Source organism: Rousettus aegyptiacus, unplaced genomic scaffold (genome assembly GCF_014176215.1).
Source record: "Rousettus aegyptiacus isolate mRouAeg1 unplaced genomic scaffold, mRouAeg1.p scaffold_m13_p_7, whole genome shotgun sequence".
In the NCBI taxonomy this organism is placed as follows: domain Eukaryota; kingdom Metazoa; phylum Chordata; class Mammalia; order Chiroptera; family Pteropodidae; genus Rousettus; species Rousettus aegyptiacus.
Genome location: NW_023416310.1, coordinates 12,399,834 through 12,415,515, shown reverse-complemented (window position 1 = coordinate 12,415,515; position 15,682 = coordinate 12,399,834). Strand labels below are relative to the sequence as shown.

The window sequence follows — 15,682 nt, the reverse complement described above, 5'->3', positions numbered from 1 at the left end:
ACCCAGAGAACACGTGTCCCTTGATTAAAGAAATAGAGTAGACAAGGAAGGAGCTGACGGAACTATTGCTTGGTTTTTATAACAAGTTATAATTTCAGCCCCTCACAATCAAAATCTTCCAGACGTTCTCCATCCTTTCCTCTAGGACTGACATTGCTGAAGATATCACTGCAGTGATTTATTTGGCAAAAGTATGAGGTTCACTCATCAAAAAGCCTCAGCCAAGTTCTCTGAATTCCCACTCCCGCTACCCAGGCCCACCTTCTTCAGATTTTTTCCTTGCAAGGAGACCTAGGTCTTGGTGAGATTTGGGGATTCAGAAATGCTGGCAAATCTACCTCCTCCTACTCATTGAACCTTCTTTCCCTACGAGAGGGTGGGCAGCTCTATCTGGTGGTCACCCCGGCAAGCCTCGCACCCGTACCAGAGCAAAGTCTGCATGACGTGTGAGAGAACAGCCTCAGGTATGACCAAAGGCAGGGCAGCCACTTTGACTGATTTTTAGGATAGAAACCACACCTCGGTGTCCTTCCTGGAGGAGGTATGTTGTGTTCTTCTCAGGCTGATGAGTTGGAGTTGTCATGTGGCTTTGGCACAGTCCCCTCCCCCCTCAAAAGGATCCCAGGCACAGGAGTTAGGCCACTGGGAGGCTAACGCTGCCGCTTTCGGTTGCACGAGTGTAATAAGAAGAATGTTTACAGCTGAAGGAAGATCCTCGGAGTCAATTCAGGAGTGTTTGCAAGTCCCTGTCAACTTTGACCTTTAATTGCCCTTAATTCTTGGCTTCCTTCAGCGCTAGACGTTCCCTAGCTAAGGGGTCCTCTCCTCTCTCATCATCAAGACCCGCACTGGAGTCCGCCAGAGAGCCCAGCCAGCGGGCGTACGAGGAGGAACAGGCCTCCGCCGGGGTCCCTCGTCACCCCGGGAAGGAAGGAAGGTGGCACCCAGAGACATCGCATTGGCTTCCGAGTCTAGATCTATAAATATATTTATTATAATATAACAAGAACTTAACAATAAACATATACTATGTACAATACCATTACAGAGAACCCTGTTTCATATCATTCACAGAAATCGCCAGTTTTGCTCCAGTGTGATAGATGAGGAGAGAAACGGAATTTCACTGTCATCTGTCTCGAGTCCTGCTGACCGCTAACGCCTCCTTTGGAGGCAGACGCACACCGACGCTGACATGAGCCCTGCCCCAGGCAGTTAGAAACTTGTGCTCCAGTCCTTGGGTTCACACTTGCACCCTGTTTGACATAAATACTTTAAATGACATACAATGTATGTAGTTTTGTGCTTATTACTTTTCGAAAGAATAAATAATATTAAAAACTGCATAACGAAGCTCGGTTATCTCGTCCAAGGGGGAGCCGCACTTGCAGTGCCAGAAGTCGACGCCCAACGTCAGAACTGGAATTTTGTGTCATCGAATCCCGGAAGATGGAGAGCGTGTCCTTTTCCCCTTACAGACGTTATTTATTTATTTATTTTATTATTTTTTTAATATCGTGAAATGACAGCAAGTCGACGTCCCAGCTATAAAAATGGTGAATGTGTATTTGGTACCAACTTCAGCTAAACAGCGCGGGGGCGGCGCGTCCTCCTTGCCCTGGGATGGAAACTGGTCACCGCGTGAGGTTTGAGGGTCTGAGGACTAGCGGGAAGGCCTTTCTCGTGTGAGCCACGGTATCACCTCCCTCCTGGCTTCCCTTTCTCAGGTGAACGGGCTCTAAGAGCAGTGGATCCTGCTCGCGCCCCTCGAGCCTTGGCCGTCGCGGCTCGTCTGAGAAGGCTGTCCGCATCCTGAGAGCTCTTGTGGCAGGTGCCTTAATATATAGCTATAAATATCAAAAATAGTCTCCTGTGCTTTGTAGACATTCGTTCTCCCTCCCTCCTTCCACTCCCACCAGGCCTGGGTCCTCAGCTGTGCCTCATGGAGGGAGCTAGACTGGTGTTTCCTTCCAGACCAGAATGTTTGTTGTCGTTGTTTTTATCTTCCCCGCGATGCCTGCGTGAGGCACCGCTTCTACGGGGCTGTCTGGGAGTTACTTTCTCTAAAAATAAAACGGGGGCCTTTACCCCTCCCGCCCCAGGAGAGATCTTCTATTCTGCACATAGAAAAAAATTAGAGCAAACGCCCCACTCTGGCACCACCTGCAAAGAGCTTTGGGAATCCCCGCATTCTCCCTCTAGCGGCCTCCTCCTCTCGGTACTTAAAAATAGCTTTTTGTGTATCAAGAAAATGCCTTGGAAATCTAAATAATTCATATTGGATAAGAGAAAGCTAGCACAATCATCTTGTCCTTCTCCGGCAAAAACGTGGTATAAAAATCCGTGAAGGACAGACGGCTCTCCCCGGCGGTGCCCACGCGGCCCCCTCCGCACTGCTGCTCCAGCCTGTGGCCGGACTTCTGCTCGGCCTCGGTGGGGACGCCGCACAGCTTTGTCCCTTGTTTCCTCTCGGCCACTGAACGTGTAGATTGGTTAAAAACAAAAGTAGGAATCAAAGTGATAAGGACACTTTGATCTTATTCCCAAGAGAGCCTGACGCCTAATATTGTCATAAGGTAACTGATCTATGGTTGTTTAGGGGTCAAGCTTGCTCTGCAGGAAGGCAAAAACGCTTCTCTCTCCCAGCTGAAAAATATGTGAAACTCTATGGCACCGGGCAGAGCGAGCGCCCCCGTCAGAGCAAGTTCTTCCGCAGGAGCCCCGAGGCCCCGCGGTGGCGGTCACGGTCACGGTCACGGTCACGGCCACGGCTCCTGCTGCTCGGCGCGCTAAGCCTCCGTTTTCCCCCCAAAGGCGAGGACGATTTCCTACATTCGATGCGGAGAGTATTCGAATGCTCAGCGCGGTGAGTTCCTTGGTCGCGTTTGTCGCCCTCTTATCGGTGTTGCTGAAAACTGGTCATCGCGAGCAGCACTTGCGCCCCAGCCGCGCCCACAGTCCCGGGTGGGCGTTGCGCGGGCGTCAGCCGCTCTGGATGTATTTCTTTATCACCACGCAGCCGTGTCTGAACACGGGGCAGGGCATGTGGGGCAGGAGGGTCCACGTGTTGGCGGCGGGCTCGTAGGCCTCCATGTTGCCCAGCGCGGGCCCCTCGCTGCTGACGATGCCCCCGGTCGCGTAAATCTTGCCATCGAGCACCACAGCGCTGCCGGGGGAAGCGGGAAGAGCGTTAGCCACTGACCTGCGACCTCGCGCCTGGAGCGTCTCCACGCCCAGCCTTGCTGCAGGCTGCCTCTCCCCTTTTGCAAAAGTCGCACGGGATCTCGCTGCTCTTCTTCGCCCTCTGACCCCAGCCGCTACAAGAAAAACACCTTTCCTCCGGAGCCAATCAGGACGCCATGCCGTACTGCCCTTCGAGCTATGGGTGACACTTATTTCTACCGGGTATCCCAGGACCCGCCCGACTGACTGCAGATGGCTGGGAGAGGAACAGCCTCTGCGCAGGCTCTTGGCTCAGGCCACTGAGGCTCTACGGAGCATCGTTTCACGTCGCCCACACAGAGCCCTTCTACCCCTCAAATCGAGCTGGGAACGGGACTCACCAGAATGACAGCAGATAGGGTGATAAGGAGCTAAGTCTTAACGGAGCACCAGCCAGGTGACTGGGATCTTTACCCTTGCCGAGGTGCTCAGAGTCCGAGCTTCCTGCCGTGGTTTCTGGACGGCATGCCGGGGTGCTGCTGCCCACCACGGCTGCCAGGGCCCGGTGTGCCCTCCGCAGGGCTACCGCGTGGCCGCGGACACCCTCCCTGTGCGGCGCTCACTGGCTTGGCCCTGTCTCCGTCAGCCCTCCATCCTGTGAGCTCCGGATCCTGCTCCCTGTCCGCACTTCCTCCCTTACTGCCTTCCAGCCACCCCGTCACACAGATCCACGTGTGCGGCCCTGATTCCTCCCCCTTTTCAGCGAGTGGCCATTTCTTCTCGGCTGTACCCTGAAACTGAATGGACACCCTTTCAAAGTGTCCACGCATTTCTGAAATTCTGAGCCTTGAACCGAACACATCAGCCCAGACTTCTCACCAGACACGGAACACATCTCACCAGACACTGAAGATGCCAGCCTTCTCTCGACCGCTCCATGCCATCTGGGCCCCTCACATTCCCCCCCGTATGCCATATCTTTAACCTGTTTCTCTTGCAAGACCAGCTTACATCTCCCTGCAGGCATTTAGTCTTTTTGCACCCACTTTGAGTCTCAGATGAGGCATGGGAATCCACCCCCCCACCCCACCCCAACAAGCAGTGCTCGAAGCCCAACGGTCTATATTGGTGGCTGGTGCAGTCAGAGCCATCTGTACATTGCCACCAGTTAGAGTCTGTGACATGAGAGTGAGTCTGGAGAATTGCAGAATCTTCATGCTAACAGGCACTTAAATTGCCTCATCCAGCTGCTTGTTTCATAGATAAAACTTCCCCACAGTCGCATGCCAGGTTAGTAGTACGTCATAGCTTTTCTAGCTATGCCGCACAAACAGTGGGCACTCAATAAGTGCTTCATGTTATTCACATACTGAGGATTTGGTGATTACCTCTGCATAGGCACGTCTTCAGGAGGGATCTGCTATGGAAATGCTGAAAATGGGCTTTTCCCTGTTCCTCTTAGTCCAGTAAAAGGTGGGGTAGAAACACAGGGTCTGTGTCTCACTGCCCAGGGGAGTTAATCTTTCTGGACCACAGGGCCAGGCCCACTGGGAACCAAGCTACGCTGTGATCTCTACCCCTCTTCTTGCTGGGCCTTCCTTTCTGCCCAGTCAGCTTCAGGACTCCAGGGAAGCTGTGCCTGGTGTCTCTTGCTGGATCTAGCTCCAAAGGGCCACCAGGATCATGCTTGCTATCAGAGCATCCCTGAAAAGCCACTTGTCCCATGGAGGGTGTCACACAGCTCTGGCCTGGCGCTACCTCATGTCGTGTGGCTTTGATGGATCTGGGGCCCATGGGATGCCCTTCATTTCTGGCTTTGAGATGGGGTCAGCTGGAGCCACAGGGCTGGGCTTCTGGGCCAGGGGCCACCCCTGGTGCTCCACATCCCGCTCTGGCACTAACACCTGTACCTGTGGCTGGCGGTGGGGTGGGCGCTGCTCTGGGTCTGGGAATTGCTTTAGTCAACGAATGGTGGTCTCAGTGTGTGCAAACCTCTCGTTTTCCGCCCCGCCCCTCCTCCCAACCTTGGCTGAGCTGCTGCAGCCGCCTCACCTGCAGAACTGGCGAGAGTGATTCATGTTTGGGCCCGCCTTGATGTTCCCTTTTTCAGGGTCGTAGATGGTAGTGGCTCTGGCATAAGCCCCACCGAGGATGAAGACCAAACCGTTGAGGGTGACGGCAGGAGCATACTTATTGTCTGTGGGGAGAGTGAGGCAGGCAGGTCAGGGCATCGCTTCTTTGCCTTCTCTCCCCTCCTCCTCCAGAGGCAGGCAGCTGGAAAGACCTCCATGTCATTGACTGGCTGAGGACGAGGCCTGGGGCCAGGAGGCACCTGGTACATGGAGCAGCATGGCCTCTGTCCAGGTAGCGGGATCTGCAGGTGCAGCTGAGCTGAGGGTTCGCCTCCCCCTCCCACTCCCTGGACTTGGGTCTGCAGAACTGTTGGGCTTAGCCAGCCCTCTGGGCTTGGGCTGTTGAGACTGAAGGAACCAAGTTGGGGACGCTGCTCTGGGCCCGGGCTGAGGAGACAGCTGGGTCTCACCTATCATCGGGGACTCGATGAAGCTCCACGTGTTGGTCTGTGGAACGTAAGACTGCAGGACGCCCGCAGCTCGGCCGGCCTCGTTCACTCCACCGAACACGTAGATCTTGCCGCCACACACGGTGGCTGCCGCAGAGTGCACGGCCTTGGGCAGAGGGGCCACGGCCTCCCACTGGTTGGTGATGGTGTCATACCTATTGAGAGAGCAGAAGAAGAGCCCAGGGTCAAAGGTGGGCTCGGTTTGGGGCAAGAGCCACGACTGGGGCAGCAGACATTGGGAGCATCGCCATCTGCTTCCTGCCCTGCGGCCACTGGCACAGCCCGGGATCGCACAGCCGGGGGCCCTTGGACGACTCGCTCAGGGCCACCTAGCATCTCGCCCCAAGTAGCCCTCTCAGCCTTCCTCCTGAACCTAGAGTGATGGAACATGAGTACCAGATCAGACAGGGCAAAACGGGAGAACAGGATGCAGCTGACAGAGAGGGCCGACTCGGGACTGAGCCGACTGGCCAAGGAACTGGGGTCTTCCAGGTCTTTCTTGCTGGGCAGCTTGGGTCTCCGTTCTCAGCATCTGTGTCAAGCGTTCCCTGCAGGGTCCGGACCTCCCATAGCTGGCCCATCACCACATCGCTGACTGCTCTTTCGTGTGTTCTGGACCCAAGCTGGGGCCTCCACTGTGGGCTGGCTGCACCACCACATGGGTTTTTCCCAGCATGCTTTTCCTGAGAAGCGCACTGGGCCCACTTTTTCCCATGCGCCCCCTTGGCACATGAGCCATAATGCAGTCACAGCTCAGGGACTGAGGAAGATGGTCTCTCTTTGCTGGTGCTCCTGGCTCCAGGGATTAGGGGGTGGGGGGAGGCTGGCTGAGGGGACCAATGTGAGACATGTAGCTCTGAGCTTGTGAAGGCTCAGGATCTGAAAAGAGGCTGAAGTACCTTAAAGGATAGCAGGGGTTGATTCGATTAAAACCCAGATGAATGATATGTGGCTAATAGGTGATAGAGTAAGTGTCTTTTTGGGAAGGGTCAGAAGTTCAGATACCTGTTTTTTAAGCTAATATGGCAGAGATCCCAAGAGCTCCTACAGAAGGAGCTGGGCGACAGTGGAAGATTATGTGGCTGTTAGTCTTCAGGCTTCGGTCTAATGGCACATTCCGCCAAACGCGAATTTCCCGAAAGCTTGGTATTCCAGGTGGCTGATTGCCAAGCCACAAGCCCTCCGTCAGCTCAATCTGTCAGCTTCCTGCTTGAGAAGGATATGCTAATGACATGCAAATGACCCCGCGGAGTGAGGCACTCCGCTATCATTTATCCAGTAACCACAGCTACTGCGATATATTGCTATAAAATATTAGACCCAGTTATTTAAATAATGATATAATACAGGTTTGTCTATTGCACTGTTGTTTTAATCTATAATTATATAATCTCGCTCTATTCCTGTAATACAGTAATGTAATATAATTATAATGCACCTTATATCTCATTCATTATCGATATGAGAACAATTTGTACCATTAGTGCTTCCCGGGGAACAAAGCTCCCTGGTGTCTGTCCCCATTACCCTGACCTTCCTGTCACCCTGAATTCTCATCATTGCCACCATGTGGCATCGAACTTGACTTGCCCAAAGGGGCTCGGCTTGCTCCTTGGGCGGCCTGCTTGCATGCACACCACCCAGGGGTCTGCCAGTCTGTGTCCTGTCCCTACCGGGAGAGCCGACAGACCCCAGTGGGATGATGAAGGGCTCAGGGCCCCTTAGGGCACCCCGTTGTCCTGGTCTGCTCCTCTATCTACTGGGTCCCAGGGTGGTCTTACTCACTCTGTGCCCAGCTGATGTTTCATAGCAGAAGGAAGGCCTGACCCCCCAGGGAAAGCTGGTCTAGGCTGCTCCCAAGCCTTGGAGGACAGTTCCCAGGCCCAAGAGGAGTGGAGCTTGTCCCCACCCCCAGGTGTATTCGATCCTTGAACAAATTGTATTTATCAACAAGCGTAAGTTTGCAAAATGAGTAATCAACATCCTAGGAGATTAAAAATAGCTGACAAAAAGCGAGACAGGATGACAGATCTAGCTCAGTTTACTCCTACATAGAGAATGTCTCCTTTTTCATGTGTTTATTATTGGATGACAAATGACTGGAAGCTGGTGCTTCTGGAAGGCTTGGGGCGTGATGGCCGTGCAGTGGGTCCCACTGAAGGCTGTGAGCATCGGGGCTGACCTAGGTCCAACAGCAGTATTAATATCCTCGTAATCACACAGGGATTCCCCATTATCTCCAAATCAATATGACAATTAAATGTTGTTACTGAGCCATCTCTGGGCTCCACTTGGGGGAGTTAAAAGCCCACAGTGAACATACCAAGACTGTCTCATTCTGAAACCATCTTCGCTGTAACATTTGTCAAATGTCCAATTAGCCACTGAGGGAAAAATACAAATCGAGGGGTTTGTGTGGCTCCACAGGCATAAAACTGTCACATGAGAAGATATGCGTTCTGTGGCAGCCGATGACGTGGGCCGGGGGAGTGGGCTAGGATGTGGAGGACATGCCCAAGAGCCTCAGTGGTCTTCACAGTGTCCTCCTGGGCTGGACCTTGGGGCCAGCTCAGCCTAACTCGTCACTCTCTGGGGCACTTGTCTCTTCAAAAGCAGAGCTGGATGGAAGCCTGTCACCACCCCACCCCGGTCCACACCTGATCCCTGTGTGTGCCGCCCATTCTAAATGACCTCAGCGAGGAAGCTAGCCTGGGACTTCCAGCAGAGGGCAGGCTTACATGGTTCTGAGGCCCATTGGAGTATGGTTTTTTTTTTTTTTTTTTCCTGGGGAATTCTAGGTGCTTGTCCAGAACTGTGTGCAGAGATCTCTCCCTGTGTTACCAACACATTTCCTGGGATGTGTGGGGTGGAGGGAGGAAGGGAGCCCATGGCATGTAACCTCCCACTTGGTGGGGACATGGAGGCGTAGTCGGCGGCACAGGACACGTTTGGGCCATTGGTTCCAGCTTCGCCCTAAATCCCATCGTGTCCCTCGGCTGGCACGTCCAGGCCCGGTGGGTTCCCTGCCCGCCAGGTCAGGCCAGCCAAGCCCACCCTGGGCCCTTCCACCATCGGGTCTCATGCCTCCAGCCTGTTTGACCCTCGAATGGGCTGTCGGAACAGCAGTGCCTCATCAGGGACCGGGCAGCTGTCATCCCCAGTCCTCTCGCTTTGCCATGTTTGAAGAGCCTGGGACTGTCGCCTTACAAAAGTCCAGGCTCTAGTAGTCTCCGTCAGGGGGGTGTCGGGAAGGAGGGACAGTGTGCTTTTAGCTTTCGGCCAACGTCGCATGCCCTGTTGTGGCCACTACCTCTCCACGTGGTCCACGTTGCCTGACACGCCGAGTCCCCCGAGGGTGTAAATCTTCCCATCATAGACGAGGCTGTTGTGCCGACAGCGGGGGACTGTCATCCTGGAGACGAGGTTCCAGTTATCGAGCAGGGACATGTAGCACCAGACGTCGGCCAGCGTCACCCCGGATTCCATCCCACCTGCAGGCAGAGAAGTCCAGAAGGCAGGGAGTGAGGAGAGGCTGGGCAAGCCCAGCCCCACGGTCAGGAGGAGGCTTCCCCTGCAGAGTAGACACTCCCAGGCCTTGGCCTTCCTTTGCCCCGATGTTTGCGGAAAGGCCCCCTTGGAAGCCCATGCCCGGCCCCCACCCTAGCCCTGAGGGGCCTCACCTGAGAGGTAGATGTTGTCCCCGGCACTCACTACACTGAAGAACTCGCGGTCATAGAAAGGCAGTGAGGCCAAGGGGTACCACTTGTTGTTCTGTGGGTTCCAGCAGGTGACAGCCACCAGCGAGCGCTGGGTCATCCCCACCATCTGACGGCCCCCAACCAAAACGATGACCTCGGCCACACCTGTGGGGAGGCAGATGGGCATGCTTGGGGACACCTCCCGACACGGCATCTGTACCTGACCATCCAGAGTCAGGCTGACCCCACGGCACCTGCATCCGGGGGTTCAAGGCACATCCTCAGTACCTGCTGAGAGGCGGGGCCGGGTCCGGGGTGTCTGCATCTCCTGGCGGGCGTGGGGCAGCATGTGGTAGCGTTTGGCCTCGTTGACCAGGTCCCGACATGCTTCCGACGACTTGATCAGCTCCTCGTTGTCCACCACGTTGAGCAGGTAGCTGGGGTGGATGAAAGGGAGGCGGACCACCGCCAAGAGCTCCGCCGCGTACTGCGGGGTCAAGGAGACACAGAACCTCTCAGACCACACGGACGGGGCCGCCCTGCGGCTTGCGTTCAGAAGAAAGAAAGGAGCAGTGTGAGACTGCTCGGCGTGGGGAGTTCGAGTCTGCGTGTGGCTCGGGAGTGCAGACACGCTGCCCGCCCCAGCCTCGACAGAGGTCAAGGCGGGTCCCATCAGCTAGAGGCGGGGAGACGGAACGCAGGCTGCAGGCCGCTGATCCGGGGTTGGCCCGAACAGCTGTGCGTGTGGCAGGGACTCAGGGACAGGTGGGGGCGCCCGGGAAAGCTGATGGTGCTCAGCTTTGGAAAGGAGGTGATCCGCAAGCTTGCAAGTCACAGCTCTCGGAACCTGTGCCTCCCCAACACCCATAAATGCCTTTAGCGCTGTCCCATTGCCTGAGGCTGGCGCTTGGACCCTATCGCTCTGGGTCGAAGCTGTGGGTGGAAATGAATTTGGAAGGAGGAAGACGGAAGGCAGGAGAGCCACTGAGAAGCAGGGGCCCTGAGTGGGGAGGAGAAGTCGACCCACTTAAGGGAGCGAGGAGGCAGACGCGACGCGGCCTGTAGCCAGGGGGACGAGCCCGGGGGCAGCTGCACCCACTCCCAGGGGCTCCTCACGCGTCGGAACCAAGGCAGTTCCATTCCGAGCGGCGCCTCCGGCCAGGGCTTTCTGGCCTGGAGAGCCCCCCGGGGTGCGTTTGGTTTCCTGTGATGCAAGGTCCCCTCGTGAGGACCTTGACCTTTCCCTCTGCCCTTGCCTCTGGCTCCGAATCCTCCAGCCGTGCCCTCTGAGGGACTCGCCTCCCTGCCATCGTGTGTGCGGTGGTTTCCGTTTGGTCCGGGTGTCGCCTCCTTCTCCATAAACAGAGCATGCGCGGGGCTCCTCCCGTGGGGCGGGGCTCACGCGAGCCCGGGGTGCCCTGGCTCGGGCACTTCTCCCTACAGGGCCCGGGCACTTCTCCCTACAGGGCCCTGGCACTGTCCTCTAGGCTCTGCGGCCTCTTGGTCAGCTTGGGTGTCCTGCAGGTGGAGCGCCAGCCCTGAAGGATCCTCTGGTGACTGATTTCTCATCTCTCATCCCTCCCTTCACCTCTCTGCTGCCCGCCCGAGCAGGTTCACCTGTCCTCTGGCCCTCTGCCCGGGGCTCCCACGCGCCCCCTCTGCTGGCCGGACCAGGCAGGCCCGCCTCCTCTACCTTCCTCCATCCTGGCTCCAGACACCAGAGGAGGGGAGGGCCGGAAGGCGGGGTGCCTTACCTGTGCACGGGAAGTGGGGTCCTTCTTGATCCACTTGATAACAGTCTCGTACACTAGCTCCTCCGCCTTGGTGTTGAGGCTGTCGTTGGAGACGTAGGCGATGAAGTCGTCCTTGGAGATGCTGAGGATCTCCTCCTGGGCCGCCACCTCCGGGAAGATCTGCAGCGCGAAGGCCTTGGCCATGTGGTAGAGCTCCCCGCACTGCATGGCCTCGGCCATGGCCAGCACCCCCAGGCAGTTGCTGGCTGTCAGCTGCTTCTCTGGGGGCGAGAGCACGTGGCCTTGGCACCCATTCCCATCACGGTTGCCGTGGGGCCCTTCTGAGCCCGAGTCCTCGTGACGCCTGCCTCCAGCATCCAGTCTCCACAAACCCAGTTCTTGTCCCCATTTCCCAGCTTTTCCTCTGCCTCGTCTCATGCTGACTGTCCCAGGATCTTTCTCTCCTCCCACAGGTCCCCTCAGAAAAGTTGAGACTGTGAGGTAAGGAGTGTCAGAGCCAGACTCGGAGCTTCCTCACTGCCTGTGGGCCCTGGGGTGGGGAGCAGGGGTCACACCGTAGAGGTTTATGGTGTCTGCATAAGCGTGGCAGGCATGTCTGGGGTCACTGAGCCCGACATTACAGTCACAGGAGCAGGAACACCCCCACACGCCCGCCTGCCATCTCCCATGGGCCTCAGCTTCACACCACTGATCTCGAGACCTGGGGTCAGTCTGGTCAGCTCTCCTGAGATCCGACTGATGGTTATTCTAGCTCAGAAGTGTCTGGGTCCCAGGACGCTCATACTTTCATGAGCCTCACTCTGAAAGCGTGGTTCCTGAACCTTCTAGACTGCTCGGCTCCCCTGGGGTTGCACCTCAGGCCCCTGGCTGTCGCCTCCTGACCTGCTCCCGTCCTCAGGCTCAGCTCCCAGTTCTCTCTCTCTCAGCACCCCACGCCCAGGCCACAGGTCCTGGTGACTCTCGTCTGCACCCCCCACTCCCCTTACTCTCACCCAGGCGGGCAGCTCCAAACGGTAAAGGAAGTGCGTGTGTTCTCTCTGCTGGGGGCCCGTCGAAAGGACCTGACGGGAGACGCCCACGCGGGACAGCGGGTTTGGATGTCATTCACACAACTCCCGAGGCATCCCTTTGTCCTTGGGTCTGGGTCACAGTGCGGCATCCCCCACCCACCCCGCCCACAGGAAAGCGATGCCCAGGAGCCCTCTGTCCAGGCCAGTGAGCAAAAGTCTTTGCACAGTTACCTGAATTATTGTCTTAGAACTGCTTGGTGAACTCCAGCTCCACCCGATGTGGGCATGGACACACCCCTCTAAATCCTCGCTGTCTCTGAATTTTTCGCACATCTGCCCTGTCCCCCCAGGCGACAGACGTGCTCCCTGGACTCACCCAGAAAGGACACGCAGACCTTGCAGAAGGTGTGGAACTGGAACTTGCTGGCCGCCTCCAGCAGCGTCTTGGCGTTGGCCGAGTCGATGACCAGGGAGCCGGTGTAGACGAACTCCAGCAGCAGCTCGAGGACGTCCGCCTGCAGGTTCGACAGGACGAGCTCCAGCTTCTCCCGGCCGCTCTGGCTGCCGTCTTGCACTGACCTAGGCACAGAGACCAGGGTGTCCTTACCTGCCACCGCCCGGCCACAGTGCCGCCTCCTCACAGGGCTAGATCTCCCTGCACACCTCGGTCACGCCCTTCATTTTAGGACTCAAGGGACACGGCAGTGACACACCTGAACCTAACGACCTTACACGGGATCTGAAAGAGAAGAGTCTGACCAGAGACGCCCAAAAGAACAGAAAACCCTGCTTATCACTACTTGGCATGTCCATGCAAAAAAAAGATGCAAATCAAAAAGCATGAGCTGTGGATGGGGACGAGGACCAGGACTGGCCTCAAAGGGAAACAATACGGTTTGGCCCTGCTGCTGGCCCGGCGTCCCCACCAAACAAGGCCAGCAGATCCCAGGCTCGGGGCCCATCTGCCTCGGGTGGGAGATTCTCCAGCGTGGCTGAGGCTCCCAACCAGCTGTGATCACAGCCAATCCGGAGACTCCTGTGGTCGCCTCAAAGACCGAGGACCCCGAGCTGTCCCGGCACCCCGACTCCAACCCCACCTCTTTCCAAAAACATATTGTTTCCTTTTAGGCATGGAAAGGAAGCCCTTCATGACATTGCTTTGAAACTGAGGACGAGACGAGGTAGACGGACAGAATGGTTAGAGCTGGGAGGAGGGGAAGGGGAACAACCAAGGACTTCCGCCACAGACAGCCAGCAGCCATGACCTGGGACCTGGCCCGGGGCGGGGCCCTCCTGCCACATGGAACACGGGGTCAGAGGTCAGAGTGGCCTGCGTGTAGAGTGTGCATCGGGCTTGTGAACTGGGGGGAGCAGGGAAGGGACACAAATATATAAATATGTTTATATCTGGTGTCTACAGAAATACGAAACCATTGCAAAGGCTCCTAAGCCTGGCGGCCGCGCCCTAAAGCTGGACCTGGAAGGAAACAGATAAGATGAAGCAAAATCACACCCGTAAAGAAGTGACCAGGAGGAAAAACACCCAGAGCGTTAAGAATCAGAAGGCAGGTTTCCCAGAGGCGATCGGCTTGGCACCCTGTCTCGGCCGCTCTGACCAGCCCTGCTTCTCTCACCAAGCCCGGTCCTGCCCAGGGCTGGGCTCGGACACGTGGCTGGAAGTGACCTCTGCATTCCCCCCACTCCTGAGGAGGCTGGGGGCCAATATTCTCTTGCCTGGTCCCTTGGGTGCACCTGTGGCTGGCAGTGGGGTGTGGAGGTGTCCGGCAACCGAGCAGGCTAGCCCCAGAGAGAGGCTGACTCCTGCGTGGGCAGGGAGCTAGGGGACCTGGGTACCACAGCTCTGCCCCCCCAACAGGCGGGCAGCCTTGACCTCACTGGCCCTCAGGCTCCTCTTCTGCAAAACAAGAAGACTGAACTGGATGGGGTCTAAAGCCCTGTGGAGAATTGACGTGACAGAGGTTGAAAAGCTCCCTCCCCAGGAGACTGCTCTGCATGACAGCACGTGAAATGCCACCATGAGATCGGCACTCTGTCTGGCTAGGCACTGGCCCCCAAGGCCTGAGCAGGCAGCCAGGGCGCCCCTCCCCACGGAACGGCTCATCCGACCAGGGGCCTGAAGGGGCCTTCTGCCTCCCAGCCCTGGGCAGCCCCAGAAAGTGGAAGCTGCTGCAAAACAGAGGGTCTCAGCAGAGCCCCGTCTCAAACCCATGGACGTACACCGTGTGCATGACTTTTAAAGCGACTGAACACGCCTGTTCTGCCGTCGGGATGGATCTCCGTGCTTGTGTGACTTCATTAAGTATGAAAATGGTTTGTTCTGTGATCACTTGAAATCGTAGAATTCTGAACACTGCAGGCCTCAGGGGCCATCTGGTCAACCCCTTACTCGTAACTCTTCGCTGCCTCTGTCTTTGTTCCCACGTGCCACTGTCTGGCCTGTCTTCGTGCCCTTCATGCTCTGCAGAGGTCACACTGGGCCACAGCCGAGGCTGGGCCGAGGGGCCAAAGTGGGGCTGTCCACCTTCCCCCAAGGCCCCCAGCCCCTGCGCCTCCACCCGCGGACTGCCCTCCCGTCTCCCCGTGAGTCCTCAGCAGAGGAGCCCCGGCTCAGGGAAGAGCCCAGGTGGGACTTCAGGATGCACGCCCACACACAAGCATACACACACGCGCACGTGCATCGATGTGCGTGCGACGTGTGATCCCGAGAACTGTGGAACCCCCTGCGGAGAGGGCTGTTGGGCAGGTGATAGCCAGTGGAGCCCACGGCCCCGGGTCCGAGGGGACCTGTGTGGCTGTACTTGGTGGGACACGCTTGTCTTGCACAGAATCTAGGGCAGGGACAGGGTTTTGGGGGCAAGGTGGTGCGAGCAAGACTGAGGAGCACAAGGATTGCCTGGGAGGGGGTGGCATACGGGATGTTGACCTTCACAGGTGCTGTTGAGGGTCGGAGAGGACCACTGTCCCTATGACCTATGGCTGTGGCTCTGTTCCTCTAGACATCCCCATGGACAGGAGGGCCCACTGGGCAAAGGATCTATGGGAGTGGCCAGATGCCAGGCCTGGGAGCTGAGCTACCATCCCACCTGGCCACAGAGGAATGAGGAACATGATGGAGCCTTTGTTAGGTGTCCGAGTTCAAGATCTGTAAGAGGCGAGGCCCCAGGCAGTGAGGCCCTGTGCAGCTCACCTGCACACACATGCACGTTTGTCTTCCACACGGGTGCTCGGGGGTGACTCAAACAGTGGTGGGGGCTGTGGGAGGCTGGTGGTCACTCGTCTTCCATGACCATCAGACAGTCTTGGGACTGAACATCAGTTCTCCTTAGGCCTCTTCCCTCTGAGGAGGAAGACTCTGGGAGGCATCGCCTATGATGGGTGGCCTGGTCACTGACGGAGAGCCATGTCCTCCACAGATGGCCATCTGCCCCTGCCCTAAGCTGGGCCTCGGGGCCCCAG

General features: G+C 57.0%; 1 protein-coding gene across 3 annotated transcripts in view; it reads right to left on the bottom strand.

Annotated features, from left to right (window-relative positions):
- Window positions 1-2,445: 2,445 nt before the first annotated feature.
- KLHL29 (kelch like family member 29) overlaps window positions 2,446-15,682 on the bottom strand; it is a 267,976-nt gene continuing 254,739 nt past the window's right edge. For all 3 annotated transcript variants that reach the window (XM_016121718.2, XM_016121719.2, XM_016121717.2), the window contains 8 exons: window positions 12,582-12,784; window positions 11,196-11,455; window positions 9,730-9,928; window positions 9,424-9,606; window positions 9,054-9,234; window positions 5,705-5,898; window positions 5,215-5,359; window positions 2,446-3,166 (listed from right to left, as the gene is read on the bottom strand). In XM_016121718.2, coding sequence (XP_015977204.1) covers window positions 2,983-3,166; window positions 5,215-5,359; window positions 5,705-5,898; window positions 9,054-9,234; window positions 9,424-9,606; window positions 9,730-9,928; window positions 11,196-11,455; window positions 12,582-12,784 — 1,549 coding nt within the window. In that variant the 3' untranslated portion in view covers window positions 2,446-2,982. The remainder of the gene's footprint in view (window positions 3,167-5,214; window positions 5,360-5,704; window positions 5,899-9,053; window positions 9,235-9,423; window positions 9,607-9,729; window positions 9,929-11,195; window positions 11,456-12,581; window positions 12,785-15,682) is intronic.